Below are 15,925 nucleotides of genomic sequence, written 5' to 3'. Positions count from 1 at the left end.
TCAGAGCAGGAACTAGAGAGGCCTGTTGGCCACCAGGTGGCATCTGAGTCAGGGAGCAGTGAAGAGGAATAGAGGGAGGTTGTCCCTGATGTGCGTATGCATAGAGCTGAGAGGAGAAAGGAACAGCTGTGGAGAAGACATCATAGAAGGAAGTAGGGACAGCTGGCTAAGGTTGTGGCCCCTCCCAAAGAGTTTATAGGTGGAGCGACGGGAGGGGAATCTTTGTAGGAAACAAGAGTCTATTTTACTAGCCGTTGAGAAAGCACCCTGTAAGTCTAATCTTGGTTTCTTGAAGATAGCGTTCTAGGCTCCTAGCCAAGAGGTGGTTTTATCTCTGTAATTAGTCGTAGCAGACAGCCAAGCCTGTGTCTACATATTCATTGGAATCAGGGGACAGAACAATAACCTTCTAAAGTAAAACCTTCTAATAACCATAACTGTCAAGAAGAATGCCAACGTTGTAATGCCCTTATGCAAATTTATGGTATTTCTGCATCTGGAATACTCGGTTGAGTTCTAGTTACGACATTTGAAAAAGTATATCATAGAGTTGGTAAAATGTAGAAGAGTGTGATCAAAATGGTGAGGCTCAATCATCTTCCCTCTTAAAATGTTTGGAACCGTAGCTTAAAAAAAAAGACTGAGATGGAGACATGATGAAGGTCATGTAGCATGAAGTGAGTCTAACTTTAAATAGCTTTCTGCATCACCATCTGCTTAAGAAATATTACCCAGGTTGCACTGAGTTTATATAGGTAGTCCTCGACTTAAAACAATTCATCTAGTGACCATTCAAAGTTACAACGGCACTGAAAAAAGGAGTTATGACTGTTTTTCACACTTACAGCATCCCCTTGATCACATGATCAAAATTTGGATGCTTGGCAACTGACTCATATTTATGACAGTTGCAGTGTCCTGGGGTCATGTGATCACCTTTTGCAACCTTCTGATAAGCAAAGTCAATGGCGAACCCAGGTTCACTTAACAACCATGTTACTAACTTAACAACTGCAACAGTTCACTTAACAACTATGGCAAGAAGTCATATAATGAGGCAAAATTCACTTAACAAATGTTTCTTTTAGCAACAGTAGTTTTGGGCTCAATTGTGCTGGTAAGTCAAGGACTACCTGTATTTGATTTTTATTTTGACATGCATGTTTTTGTTCCTGTTTAAAACTCATCTGTTACTAGTTACAAGACTTAGTAACTCTGAAACTTTTTTTTTTTTTAGAAATACAATGGGACACTCTATTTATGTTATTATACTCTTACAGTAAATGTGGGGATTCTTCCTAACATGCAATCTAATGCTTCTCTAACACACATGGTTTTAAAAAATTTTGAGATTATTTCAAGGCTGCTGGGCTTCGTATCCAGGGGCTAAATTATAACAGTACATATGGACTGAAGTACAGATATTTTTGGCTATCAACCGTCACTGAAATATTAACAATGTGCGCCCCCTTCGCTAAGAGATAATACGTAAGGAAATGTTTGAGCAGAATGAAAGCAAAAATCTGACCAGGGATAATGAATTCTTTACTTTTTCCAAAGTAAAAGCAAATAATAATAATTAATAATAAATACACAAAACAACAACAATAATAGGAACAGAGCCAGAAGGGACCCTGGAGGTCTTCTAGTCCTATCCCCTGCTCAAGCAGGAGAGCTTGTACCATTCCAGAGAAATGTTGGTCCAGTCAGTTCTTAAAATCCTCCAGTGATGTAGCAACTGACAACTTCTGAAGGCAAAGCGGTTCCACCGGTGAATTGTTAGGAAGTTAATTATTCCAAGTTGCTTCTCTCCTTCATTAGTTTCCACCCATTGCTTCTTGCTTTTGCCTCCTGGTGCTTCACAATAAGTTGGAACAGCCCTCCCCTCCTCACTTCTTTGGGGCAGCTACGTCCACCCCGATGCTGTGACGCGGCCAAAAAAAAAAAGGGACATTTGATCGAAGTGAAATTAAAAGTTGAAAAAAAACCACGCTCTCCCTCTCGCTCCGCGCCCCAGCCACGCCCGCCACGCCTTGTCCCGCCTTCATAAAACCGCCAATCAGAGGGCAGCGCCCCCCCTCCTTTCCACTTCTTGCGCCGCCGCATCAGCAAAGGCGCTTTCGGTCAGAGGGGGGTGTTCACTCAGGTTCACATCCCTCGGCGTTGCGGGGGGTGCAACCGGCTGAAGGAAGGCCGGCGTCGCTGAGAGCCACTTTGGTCACTACCGATTGCGGGCGAAGAATCCTTTCGTCGCCTGAATTCTCTTTATAAATAACCCCCACCCCCCTAGAAGGAACAGCCTCGACGCACGCACCTCGTTGGGCCTTTTTGCTGTTCCACGGGGTTGAGCAAAAGTATCTCTTTATTCCTGCAAGTTCGATAGCCTTTAAAAAGAGAAAGAAAGACCTTTAGCAGGCTTAAGAGCCACTTTTAAGCAGGAGTTCGTCGATACTGCCCTAAGCGGGAAACCGCCTTTAGATAATACTTGGAAGGCAAAAGAGGTCTGTACATTCGCTGTCTTTTCAAATGAGGCGTGTGTGTGTGTGTGTGTTTTGCGTCCGTGCGTGTTTAAGCTTGTTTTCCCGTGCTGGCGTTTTGCTAATTGTTTCCCTGCATGGCAAATCCAGGATGTGAAATTTAACGAGCTAATACTGAGGTGATGGCCATTGGTACTGAGGTGTGGCTCCCTGGTTGTTGGTATCTGCTTCCTCTCTTAGCCTTTAATTTGCAATTTTTATTATTCCCCCCCCCCCAATAATAAAGGGTTTTTTATGGGGGGGAGGGTTGTAAGTAAACTGGTTTATTACATGCTGCCCTGAGTTGCTGCTTTTGGTGAGGTAAGATGGGTCATATAAATTTGATGAATAAGTAAGTCGAAAGAGAAACTTTTAAAACACTTTGTAGTGGGGACATTTTGAATGAGAATATGTTGAAAGTCCAATACAGGTAGTCCTCGACTTACGGACGGTTCATTTAGTGATCGAAGTTCGGCACTGAAAAAAGTGACTTATGACCGTTTGTCACACTTAAAAGACTGTTGTAGCGTTCCCAGGGTCACATGAGTTCAGGTGCTTGACAACTGACTCACATTTTTATGATGGCTGCAGTGCCCTGGAATCTCTTGTGACCTTCTCACAAGCAAAGTCAATGGGGAAGCCAGACTCACTTAACAACTGTGTTACTAATTTAACAATTGCAGTTATTCATTTAACAAATGTGGCAAGAAAAGTAAAAAAATGAGGCAACTCACTTAAAAAATTTCTCACTTAACATAAATTGTGGACTCAATTGTGGTTGTAAGTTGAGCACTATCTGTATTAAATTAATATTTAATGCATGGAGACTGCATTCACAAAGATTTGTCCAGCCAAGTAAAATTGTGAAGATAGTTTGTTGCTAGCTGAACTGGCATATCACAATCTGGCCTATTTTATTACATTTAACTTATGTGCTGTGTGGACTTGTTCTACAAATTATGGCTTAAAGGTAACAATAGCTGCATTGGTTAATTATCAGACTGCACCTGGTTTATAAAAGTACTTTCCATGTGAATGCACTCTGTCGTATTCTTTCTGCTTTTCCAACTTCATCCAATTAAGGAGAACCTATATTGGTAATTTTGGAGTAAAACCATGAGAGAAGGGAAGGGGATGCCTAAGCATACAGCTTATTCATATTTTATTAAATCATTCAAATTATTAATATTTTAAAATCTGTCAGTCTGCATATTTTGGTGTATAACAGAACTCTTTAGCTGATAAAAGAAGTGATTGTAACATCTCTATTACATATGATTGTGCCAACATAATCAAAAAACTTTATATAAACAAGTTACGTTAAAATGAAAATTAAACATTTAATAATGTTAAATTTTATACTGGTTTTTCAGGTGGGATGGATTCATCTTCATCAACAAAACTTCTAGCTATTGATGTGAAGGTAACTAATGTATACTACCATCGAAAAGAAGTCCTTGTAAAATTTCAAGGCCAGTTTAACACAGAATGTGAGCTTGATTATCATATATTGCAAAAAGAAATTCAGCAAGTACCAAAAGTGAAAGCTTCTGTTGCAGTTGGTGAATTCTGTTTAGTCAAAGATTCAGAGTGTGGAGACTGGTACAGAGGAAAAGTAATTAAAAAAAGGCATGATACCTATGATGTACATTTTATGGACAATGGAAGAATACAGGCAGTGCATGAAGCTCACCTTGCATCTTCTATTGCTGAATTGTTTCAGCTTCCTCCAAAGATGGTTTATGGGATTTTTGCAAATGTCCTTCCTATTGAAGAAAAGTGGACTCCCCAAGCTTTTAATTACTTTTCATCTTTGATAGGTTTGCAGATTAAAGGTCATATCCAAGCCACTCTGCCAAACCAAATGTTTCTTCTTCATGTGCCCAAAATTGCTACTGATGTGGTTGAATTCAGAATAGGAAAACTTGTTAATGTGGATACTTTCTGTCTTATTGTTGAAATGTTAACTGTATTTTCACACGAGTCGCTTTGTAAACAAATGCCGGATTTACCACAACAGAAATGTACAAGGCCAGGTACACTATTTTGTGATGCTGGAATTCAACCAAATATTCCACCAGTTCTAAGAAATCTTCAACCAATTTTATCTGTTGGTGCTGTAGAAAAAGTAAAAATATCAGTAGCAGTTAGCCCCAGTAAGTTTTATTGCCAATTACTTCAACAACAGAAACAGCTGGATACGTTGACAAGAGACATGTTTTCCTATTATGAATCTATTAGCAGAGTAAAACTTCCATCTTGTGACAATTTTGGAGCCCTTTGCGCAGCTAGACAAAAAAACGGTCAGTGGCAGAGAGGAGTAATACAACAGCTACTTTCTGACAAAGTGAAGATTTGGTTTATGGATTTTGGCAACTATGAAGCTGTGTCTTCTGAATATATTTTGAAGCTTCCCCCAGAATTTATTTCAGTACCTATGTTTTCATTTCCTTGTGCTCTATCATGTCTTAGTGATCAAGAAGAAACAGAAAGAAATGCTCAGCTAGAAGAATTTAAAGAAATTCTATTAACACAACAGTCTACTTTGGTTCAAATAGATCGGTTCAATAGTAAAGAGCACATATATTATGTTACTTTACGCAAATGCGCATTGACACTGACAAGTGAAAATCTATCTAGGGAAAATGATGTGGATCCAAAATACAACACGGATGTCTCTTGTACAAGCGGGAATGTACAAAATTCTAGGGCGAACTTGGCAGAGAAGATTTACAGCACTACTCAACAATCAAGTTATTCTTCAAATCAAAAGGATACTAATTTACTGTGTTCCCCTTTAACAGTTCCTTACAAAAGAGCAGAAATGAAAATAAATTCAGTTTGTGTTGCTTTTGCAGTTTATGTTTTGAATCCATCAAATTTCTGGGTGCAAACGAATGATTTCTCAGATGAGTTTGAAGCTTTAATGAAGAAAGTTGCAGATGTGTATGATGGAGTTGAAGTCAATGATAAAATTCTAGAAAACCCAGAACCCGGAAGACTCTGTTGTGCACGATATAGCAAGGATAAGTATTTTTATAGGGCTGTCATTAGACAAATTGTAGACAATAATGTTGATGTTTATTTTTTAGATTTTGGGAACACTGACACAGTGCCACTGTTTGATGTGAAGATTTTGCTTCCAGAGCTTCAAGAATTACCGGCATTAGCCATGTGCTGTACACTTGCTAATGCATTTCCAATTGAAGATATATGGATTAAAAAAGAAACGGATTTCTTTAAAACAATTGTGGTTGACAAACCAATCACACTGCATGTTATTGCCAAACAAAAGGAGAATTACATTGTCAATGTGCAGTGCATGGATGGCTCCAAGCAGACTGATGTTCTCGGGCTTATGATTGAGGCTGGATGTGCAGAATTTTGGGAAGTAAAACAAGATCCGTTTCAAAAAACAGTAAGGGGCTTTCAACGAAACTGCTCAAAAAAAAATAAAAATAGAGAAATACTAAGTAAAACATCTAGTCAGAAAAATAAAGTAGTGATACCTCACACTTCTGATGAGAATAAAAAGCTGAATACTCATGTTGTGACAAAAGGGAATGCTAGCATTTTCCCACAATGGAAAAACATACTTTCCAATAAAGATGAGCAAATGTTTGAGAAAACAGATGGAGGCGAATACTATAAAGAGTACAAATTTAAACCAGGTTGTGTGCTTGATGTTGTATGTTGTCATATTATTTCACCAGGCAGTTTTTTATGCCAGATACAAAATAAGCTACCTGAGCTAAATAATATGATGGAACAAATTCAGAATTTTTACAACACTCAAAAAAGACCTTATGAAAGTGGAAAGCTTGCCTGTGTTGTGAAATATTCCACAGATGGAAAATGGTACAGAGCTGTTGTACTGAAACGTGTATCCCAAACTGAAACTGATGTGATATTTGTAGACTATGGTAACAGGGAAAGAGTTTTGTTGAAAGATCTTCAAGCTATTCATCCAGACTTCCTAATTTTGGAATGTCAAGCATTCAGATGTTGTCTTAACAGTGTCAGTGAATCCTTAATATTTGACCCCTATATTTGGACTGCTGAGATATGCAGCGAATTTAAAAGATTTGTTTCATCTTCCAATGAACAACTGATTTGTTCAATTTGTGCCCTGGTTTTTAAGACTCCCAACTACTTATATTACATTGTTGATTTGAAGAGTCCATTTACTAGTTTAAGGCAATTTCTTTTTGAAAGTGACCATGCACAAATTTACTCCTTTGAATGTGCGCAATCTCTTGTAACTCCATTTTCTCTATGTAGCTTTTATTATTCATCTTTTAATATGGAAGTTGGAAATGAAGAGAAAGTACATCTATCCTATATATATAGCCCTACAAAATTCTACTGCCAGTTAAGTAGAAATGCTAATGAGATGGACAAGATACATAAAAAGATTTCAGAAATTAGCCCCAAAACAAACCCTGCAATCCAAATGAATACTCACAGTTTATGTATAGCAAAATATTTTGAGGATGGAGTCTTCTATAGAGCTTTAGTATCTCCTATGGAAACATCAAATTTCTACACAGTATATTTTGTGGACTTTGGAAATAAACAATTGGTAGCCAAAGAGGAACTGGTTCCTATTCCAAACAGTGCTTCAGAATTAATGTTCACACCCATGCAAGCTATTAAATGTTATTTATCAGGTCTAAAGGATGTTGAAATTCCATCTAAAATAAAAGCATGGTTTGAAAAACAATATTTGGAAAAAGAGTTGAAGGCTGTAGTAGTATCTAAAGAATCTGATGGGCAGTTCGGTATGGAGTTGTATGATGGAGAACTACAAATAAGTGGAAAGATTAAAGATTTACTAAAGCAAAAAAGTGATCTGAACCCAAAGGATAAAAAGAAAGCTTTTAAAAAACGTGTTGGGAATAAACATAGGCCTTGTAAAATAGAGTTGGATAGAGAGAGAAAAAAAGTTAAAAGTAGAGAAATTGGACAGCAAACAAAAGCAGACAATGATAAGTTACCTTCTAAATATAGGAACAAAACAGTAATTGATCAACAGAAACAGGATAGTGGACCTGCAAGGTTTCCATTGACTTTGGATTTTTCAGATTTCGTGTTGAAAAAAGTTTTGAGATACAGATATGAAAGTACTCACAAAAAACCCAATACTGATACCATTGATCAACTTAATGAACAGTCAAAGAAAATTAAAAATAAAAGGACTGGATTATATACGCTAAAATTAAACACGTTGGGACAAGAAAGAAGCAGCAAGACTAAGCAAAAGTACACTGATCTTCCCCAACTTGACATTCTTCTAAATTCTGAAGCCTGGGGTTATATGTCTTATATAGCTAATCTCTCAAGTTTCTATGTTCATCGTTCAGAGGATGAAAATAAAATTGTACAACTTGCTGGGGAACTGAATCGAGAAACTCTGGTTAAGGAATCAGAAATAGAGGTTGAACTTGAGAAAGACGATGTTGTTTTAGCAAAATGTGAAGGTGATTGTTGCATATATAGAGCTTTAATTAGAAAAGTCCTAGCCAACAAGTTTTTTGAAGTAGAGTTTATTGATTATGGTAACGTGGCAACTGTGAATTCAAAAAACATCTACAAAATTGGAAAGCGTTTACTCAATTTACCAAGACTCAGCATACATTGCTTCCTTAGTAAAGCAAAGTGCTTGTTTTCAAATAAAAACTGGAGTACTGATATGGATGCTTACTTTATCGGTGAGGTGAATAATCAGCCAGTCATGATTAAGTTTCTACAACAGTATGACCAACAGTGGGAGGTTGACATAATGTGTCATGGAATATCTATCTCTGATAAATTAATAGAGAGAGAAACCCTTTTAGGTTTAGAGAACATACTTTCACTAAACTATGACCAGAACATGAAACAACTCCCAACAATAGATTCAGAAACTGTTAGTAATAATCCAGGTGAAAAATCAGAAAGTCAAACATTGTGTGAAAGCATTAAAATCAAACCTACTAAGATTGGCTACCAAAATATAAAGCCTGGACAGATAGAAGTAGCTGAAGTTGGTCATATTTCAAGTAATGGGAACTTCTATGTGAAGTTAGCTAAGGATGCACAAATAGTGCTCAATTTGAATGCACTAGTTGCTCAAGAAGTAGAGAAAAAATGCTTTATTGCTATGAAAGAAATTAAAGAAGGATTAGAATGTTTGGTAAGATCAAACAAACCCTTGGGATGGTATCGATCTGAAGTTATTAAAAAATATGTGAAGGAAGAACGTATGCTGGTCCTTTTTGTGGATTTAGGAGAGTATGAAATGGTGTCACTGCATGATACACATGTGCTGAGTGAAAAAATACGGTGTATTCCCAGGAATGCTGTGCTTTGTAGATGGATTTGGATTGGAAATCTAAGTGATTTGTATTTTGAGGGAATGATGGAGAAGGTTAAATATTGTGAGATAAAGATTAAATTTTTCAAATACTTAGAATCTGAGCTTATTTGGGAAGTAGATCTTTTTATAGATGGGATTTTATTTTTGGAATATTGGAATCAAATATCTAAACAAACAAAATTAGAGGGACATAACTTATTAGGGACAGTGAATGTCAGCAAATCACTTGATATCTCAGTCAGGTCAAGTTCAATTTCATGGGCACAATTTCAGAAGAATAGTCACTATCCTGGATTTGTCACATCAGTCACTGATCCTTCAAACTTCTGTATTCAGTTAGGAGATTCATTTAAAACTCTGATAGCCTTGTTCAAAATGCTCTCTAATCTTCCAGAACGCCTCCCAACTATGCCACAAGAATGTATGATTCCTGGTGCCAGCTGCTTAATAAAAAATGGACCTAATGAAAGCTGGAACAGAGTTGAAGTTTCTGAAGTGCTCAAAGGCTCTAGTACATTAATGCTTACTTTTATTGATGATGAGGGGTTATCAGCTCCCCTTCCCATCTCCGATGTCTCTAAGCTGAAGATTATCCCAGAAAAGCTAGCTAGATTACCACGATTAACCTATCCTTGCTCATTGTTTGGAGTGACACCTGCTGATGGGAAACATTGGAGCGATGAAGCCAAACTTATAATTCAAGAATTTCTTGGTAGACAAGGTCTCACATTCCAATTCAAACAGCCTCGTTGTGGACTGAAGCTAGAAGTAGATGTTGTTTTTGAGCAAAACAATGCAGCAGATGTATTGGTTGCTTCTGGTTGTGCTTTGTATTCTAAAACTGCATCTTTTGGATCAGCTAGCTGTGATGACCTTCAGCTACCAAATTCACGTATTATTTATGATCCACTCTCCATTCAGAAGATCTCTGAACCACAGATTGCCATAAATAGAGACAAGAAAGGTCCACAGAATTCAGATGTGCAATTGAAATGTGTTGATTTAAAAAAAATAGAGATGAAGAGCTCCAAAAAACTACACGGTAAAAAAAAAGACTCTCGGATGACTTTCTTCAATAAAAGAAATTATAGATGTCTGCACAACCACAATAAGAAATTATTTAAACAATGTTGTGACAGAGAACAACTCAACCAAACATATTCTACAACCGTATCAAAGGCTTCTGACAAGTTGATTTTGGACTCCCAAGAATGCTCAGATCCAGATCCATGAAGAAATTGAACACGTACTTACAAGGTCAGTTTCAAATGACACTTAACTGTATAAAATTATCTTATCCTTTGCTTTAATCTATAACAGAAACAATAGTTTGGGCTTAGAAATATGATTTAAAAATGGTGTTAAGATTCCTACAGGTTGTCCTCAACTTACAACCACAATTGAGCCCAAATTTACGTTGCTAATTGAGACATTTGTTAAGTGAATTTTGCTCCATTTGATGGCTTTTGCCACAGTTGCTAAGCAAATCACTGCAGCTGTTAAGTTAGTAACACAGTTGTTAAGTGGATCCAGCTTCCCCGTTGACTTTGCTTGCCAGAAGGTTTCAAAAGGAGATTTACATGACCCTAGGACACCATAGCCATCATAAATATGAATCGGTTGCCAAGTATCTGAATTTTGATTACAGGATGCTAAAATTGTTCTGTGGAAAATGGTAATAAATTCATTTTTTAAATGTCTGTGTAACTTTGGACGGTCATTAAATGAATTGTAAGTTGATGACTACCTGTATTTGATATGGTGGCTATTGGAAACTGTTGAATAACATCTGGTATATTTGGATTTGGTACCACCAGAATACTGATGACAGTACCTCTTTTAATTCTTTTCCACTTAAATGCAAGGAAATTTTGCTTCATTTCTGAAGTCAGTAAGAGACTGAATGAGTGCAAACTTACAGGTGCGCAATTCAGATCAGACACTAATGTTCTTGGTTATTTGAAAGATAAATGAAAGAAAATGGAATTTAGTCAGAAGCTCATTTCATTAGTGTCCAAGAAGATTGGCATTGCTTGGACAATTGATTTATGTTCACTTGTAGAAAAGAGCTATTAAAAGGCTGGGGGGCATTTTTATTTGGGAATAATCATCTTTTCATGTAGATGAAGACACACATTTATAATCCACATACATATATATATATTCCATATACATTTACAAATATATTTCTCATTCTTCTATGTATATGAGTTTAGCCAGTCCTGTTACTGTCATGTTTTCTTTAGCCACAGTAAGCCTTTCCTATGCCAGGGCCCCCAACTGAATTTCAATTCCATTACTTCTTGAGTAACAAATGCTTGGGAAAAGCTGTACAGTCCACCAGTGACGGGCGCTGATGTTTATGACTGGTGAGGCTGGTGACGTCATCAAACCGCGTGGTTGCTCCGATCGCACGGGTGCAGCCCAAACGGAGAAGTTTCTTTACTCAGAAATGTCAGAAAGGGACAGGCAGGCTCCACAGCTCCACTGAAAAGACATTTCTGAGAAGAGAAACTTCTCCTTTCTCCTCCTTTCCCCCCCCCTTCTAGCACTGACGTTGTTACCTAGGCATTTTTTGCATCTGGCGAGCCCACGATCCTTGCAAGGGGAATGGGAAAATGTGTGCAGGCGGCTCCTCAGCAGCGCACAGCCTCAGATTAGCGCAGCCGTGATTCCCTTCCCCTGCACACGTGGTTCCATTCCTCTCCTTCCTAAATCAACATGAAGGGGACCGCGGCTGCGCTGACTGAGGCTGGAGCTGAGGAGCCGCCTGCGCACATGGTCCCATTCCCCTTGCAAGGATCGTGGGCTCGCCAGATGCAAAAAAATGCCCAGGTAACATCATCAGTGCTAGAAGGGAATGGGCAGGGAGAAGGAGGAGAAAGGAGAAGTTTCTCTTCTCAGAAATGTCAGAAAGGGACAAACAGGCTGCCGCAGCTCCACTGAAAAGACATTTCTGAGAAGAGAAACTTCTCCTCCTCCCCCCCTTCTAGCACTGACGTTGTTACCTAGGCATTTTTTGCATCTGGCGAGCCCACGATCCTTGCAAAGGGAATGGGAAAATGTGTGCAGGCGGCTCCTCAGCAGTGCAAAGCCTCAGATTAGCGCAGCCGTGATTCCCTTCCCCTGCACACGTGGTTCCATTCCTCTCCTTCCTAAAACAACATGAAGGGGACCGCGGCTGCGCTGATTGAGGCTGGAGCTCAGGAGCCTCCTGCACACATGGTCCCATTTCCCTTGCAAGGATCCCGGGCTCGCCCGATGCAAAAAATGGCGAGATCGGCATACTTGGGGCTGCTGCTGAGATGTCCAGGGAGGCTAAAACAAGCTGCGCGCCTCTCCCAGCCACTTTCGCGGCTTCCCGGAGTATTTTTATTTTCATGATGAAAGCGGTGAGGCTCCGCCTCCCCTGCCTCCCCTGACTGCACGTCACTGCAGTCCACATAGAGTGAACATGACTCTGTAGAGCAGTGATTCCCAACATGGGGCCCACTCCCCACAGGGGGGCAATTTGATTTTTAATGGGGGCCAATTTGAACTTGTTTAAACCAAGTTAATGGCCTTTTAGGCTTCCTCCGCATGAGTAGAGTTCACATTTGGAGTAAAGTAAGAATTATATATCAACAGGGGGGTGGGGGTGGGGATCAGGATTTTAGAGATGCTTAGGTGGGGCATGGCCAAAAAAAGATTGGGAACCACTGCTGTAGAGTATATATGGCTATGTATTGTTCCTGTGACTTCGTAGCCTAATAGAAACTTTATGCAGTCATCTCATTGTAGAAGTATAGGCTGTTCTTCGGAAACCAGAACTAAAGAATTACAGGTCTGTGATAGCTAGAGAAATAGAGATAGAAATTATGGCTAGATAGACAGATAGATTTAAAAATATTAAAACATAATATAAAAATATGTGGACAATCTGGAAAGAGTGCAGAGAAGAGCAACAAAAATGATTAGGAGGCTGGAAGCTAAAATATGAAGAACAGTTACAGAAATCGGGTATATCTAGTATAATGAAAAGAAGAACTAAGGGAGACATGATAGCAGTGTTCCAATATTTGAGGGGTTTCTATAAAGACGAGGGGGTCAAATTATTTTCCAAAGCACTAAACGCAAGACAAGAAACAATGATTGGAAACTAACCAAGGAAAGAAGCAACCTAGAACTAAGGAGAAATTTCCTAATGGTGGGACCAATCAATCAATGGAGTAGCTTGCCTTCAGAAGTTGTGGTTGCTCCATTACCGAAGGCTTTCAAGAAGAGCCCGGACAACCATTTGTCGGATGTGGTATAGGATCTCCTGTTGGACTAGAAGACCTCTGAGTTCCCTTCCAACTGTATTATTCTATGGTCTATGAAAAAAAATTAGAAAGTTAAAAAAATTAAGTCTCTGTAAAAAGGCAGATCTTCACAGTAAACCTGAATAAATTATTATGTATATTTTCTTTCTAATATATCTGCTTGTGTTTTTTTTAAGGTTAAAATCAGAGTAGATGGATTATCACAGTTGACAACTAGTAATGGACAAAAGATCGACCTTCATTTGAAAAGCAATGCAGGAACAGTATGCAGAACGTGTTCTATTTATAAATTTATCATTTATAGAAATCCAGACCAGAGGCCCATAACTATTAAAAAGTGTAAAGGGTCCATTAGTATTCTGGTTTGGTTCCCTTCCTCCCCTGCCATATGCGTATATTTTTATGCCTTTGAAAAGTCTCTACCGAATATTGATTTAGCATTGGGATGATGACAGCATGGAAAAAGAAATACTTTGGAATAAGGTTTTCAGCAAAACTAATCTGTTACCTTACTGGACAAAGACCATCTTACAATTGGTGCTAGACTTTTATTATTATGCAAAACTTTGTGCTTATGTGTAATGATCATTTGGAATTTTGTTTAATTTCAGAAGTGATTAGGAACTATCAGGTTTTTTTAAAAAAATTAAATGTAATACAATGTATCACAAGAGACGGTGTGCTTTGGCCTTTGCGGGTGTTGAAAAAAATGCAGAAATATGAAAATCAAGAACACTTGTTCTGTATGTTACTAAGTTTGTGAGGTGTGAGGCATACAGTTGTATAGATTGTATAGCTGCCAAATGTTGATTTGTTTTTACTAGGAAAAAGTTTGAATTTAAACTAATATAATAGGAAAATAATCTCTTAATTTATTCTGACCATTTCAATCTAAGTACATTTCAGTAAAATGCAGATTTAGCTATGGACTTCCATACGTCCTAGCCATTCCAGTTTTCTTCTACAATGCTCTGTTTTGCTTACTACCACAAAAAGGCTCCATCTAAACTGCAGAATATATTAAGACAGATGTAAATCTCAAGGTATTTTATTAATTATAGGGAAGCTTAATGCTGAGTTGATTGCTACCAATTCTTGCCTGTTGGCAAGTACTATCATTTCATAAGTTAAAACCGTTTTCTTTTGTTACACTTAGTGACTTGTGAATTCTCTCATGGGAGAAAGAATGAGTGACAGGTATACAGAAATCATGTTTCAAAACCCAGTTAAATCTTATCTGTGCACTAGGATGTTTAGAAGTTGTATATATTTTTATTGCAGGTTGTACTGCATTAAACCTCATCAGTGAGGATTTTTCAATATTGTTGAGAGGTATTGTATTGGTATATAGGTATTGTAGGTATTGTTTATACCTACAGTATATTGGAAGAACACTCTCCTGATAGCCTGAATCTTTCTGTTAGTTTTTTTTTTTGTTTAATCCTACACATTTTAACAGTTCTAATAACTACATTTTGAAACACATATGTTGATTTAACTAAATTAGCACATTTGAGAAAGCCATGATTAACGTAAATGTCTTAAAAGGACTACCAAAGGAAAATCAAGCTTCCAGTTGGCCCCAGGGCTTGTTGGAAGTAACAGTGAAATATTTCTTCTTGTAACAGGCAAGAACAGCAGGAGTTATAATTTTTTAAATATCTATACGAAACCAAACAGGATGCCCCTGTAAAATTCAAATTAAATTCTAAAGGCTTTAGTGTTATATGTATAACTACTGATGAGTACTGGTGAGAAAACACATCTTGTGGTTATATGGTGTAAATATGAGCTTTCTTGCTGAGCGCCCTGAAAAAAAGAAAGATGTGTTTGGATATTTCATGATGTTCATAAAGTACAGTGTATTTTTCTTTAAATAAAAGAATATTCTTTGACTCCAGTGATAAAAAATTGTTATTAAGCAGCAATAAAGCGGTGGTACAAGTTTAACACAGCCACAATAAAGCTGTAGGAAAAGCTACATTTGTTTGATGTTTTCTCATACCAGATTCCAGCTAAGGGAAGCTTTTGCTGGAGGGGTGGAGGGGGGGGGGAAAGAGAATATCAAATGTAGATTTCTGAAATCAATATTTTGCTTTTATATGTGGAGTAAGGTGGGTTTCTTTTCAGGTGCCAGGCCCCATTGTGCAATTCTCCCCTCACTCAATTCACCTTATAGCCTAGGTTATTATTTTCCTCTTTTTAAAATTAAATGTTGAAGACTTGCAGATCCATGGCTTTGTGAGACATGTTACTGACCTTGATATTACGAAATGGAGATGGAAGGGTGTGTTAGAACATCCAATACAGGTAGTCCTTGACTTATGAGCCCAATTGATCCCATCATTTTCGTTGCTAAGTGAGACATTTGTTAAGTGAGTTTTCCCCATTTTACTACCTTTCTTGCCACAGTTGTTATGTGAATCAGTGCAATTTTTAAGTTAGTAACAGGATTTAAACTGAATCTGGCGTCCCCATTGGCTTTGCTTCTCAGAAGGTTGCAAAAGGGGATCACATGACCCCAGGTCATGGCAACCGTCATAAATATAAACCAGTTTCCAAGCATCTGAATTTTGGTCACGTAACCGTGGGGACATTACAGTGGTGATAAGTGTATAAAATGTTCATAAGACTTTTTTTCATCCCCGTTGTAACTTCAAACGGTCACTAAATGAATGTTATAAGTCGAGGCTTACCTGTATTCCTGAATGTAAAACAAGCTATGTTTTTCTTTATGTTGCTGTTCTTGA

General features: G+C 37.9%; 1 protein-coding gene across 3 annotated transcripts; it reads left to right on the top strand.

Moving 5' to 3' along the window:
• The first annotated feature begins 2,135 nt into the window (after nucleotides 1-2,135).
• TDRD15 (tudor domain containing 15) lies at nucleotides 2,136-15,070 on the top strand. Of its 3 annotated transcripts, XM_081942296.1 has the most exons (4): nucleotides 2,136-2,501; nucleotides 3,890-3,939; nucleotides 5,609-10,131; nucleotides 13,352-15,070. In XM_081942296.1, the coding sequence occupies exon 3, from the start codon at nucleotides 5,689-5,691 to the stop codon at nucleotides 10,105-10,107; it is 4,419 nt and encodes a 1,472-aa protein (XP_081798422.1). In that variant the 5' UTR covers nucleotides 2,136-2,501; nucleotides 3,890-3,939; nucleotides 5,609-5,688; the 3' UTR covers nucleotides 10,108-10,131; nucleotides 13,352-15,070. The 3 variants fall into 3 exon arrangements, with proteins under 3 accessions (XP_081798422.1, XP_081798421.1, XP_081798423.1); XM_081942295.1 differs by having other exon boundaries at nucleotides 3,890-10,131; XM_081942297.1 differs by lacking the exon at nucleotides 13,352-15,070 and having other exon boundaries at nucleotides 3,890-5,934; nucleotides 9,269-9,435.
• The last annotated feature ends 855 nt before the right edge of the window (nucleotides 15,071-15,925 follow it).

This window comes from Natrix helvetica, assembly GCF_964273705.1.
Source record: "Natrix helvetica genome assembly, chromosome: 2".
In the NCBI taxonomy this organism is placed as follows: Eukaryota; Metazoa; Chordata; class Lepidosauria; order Squamata; family Natricidae; genus Natrix; species Natrix helvetica.
This window is presented reverse-complemented; position numbering and strand designations above follow the sequence as displayed.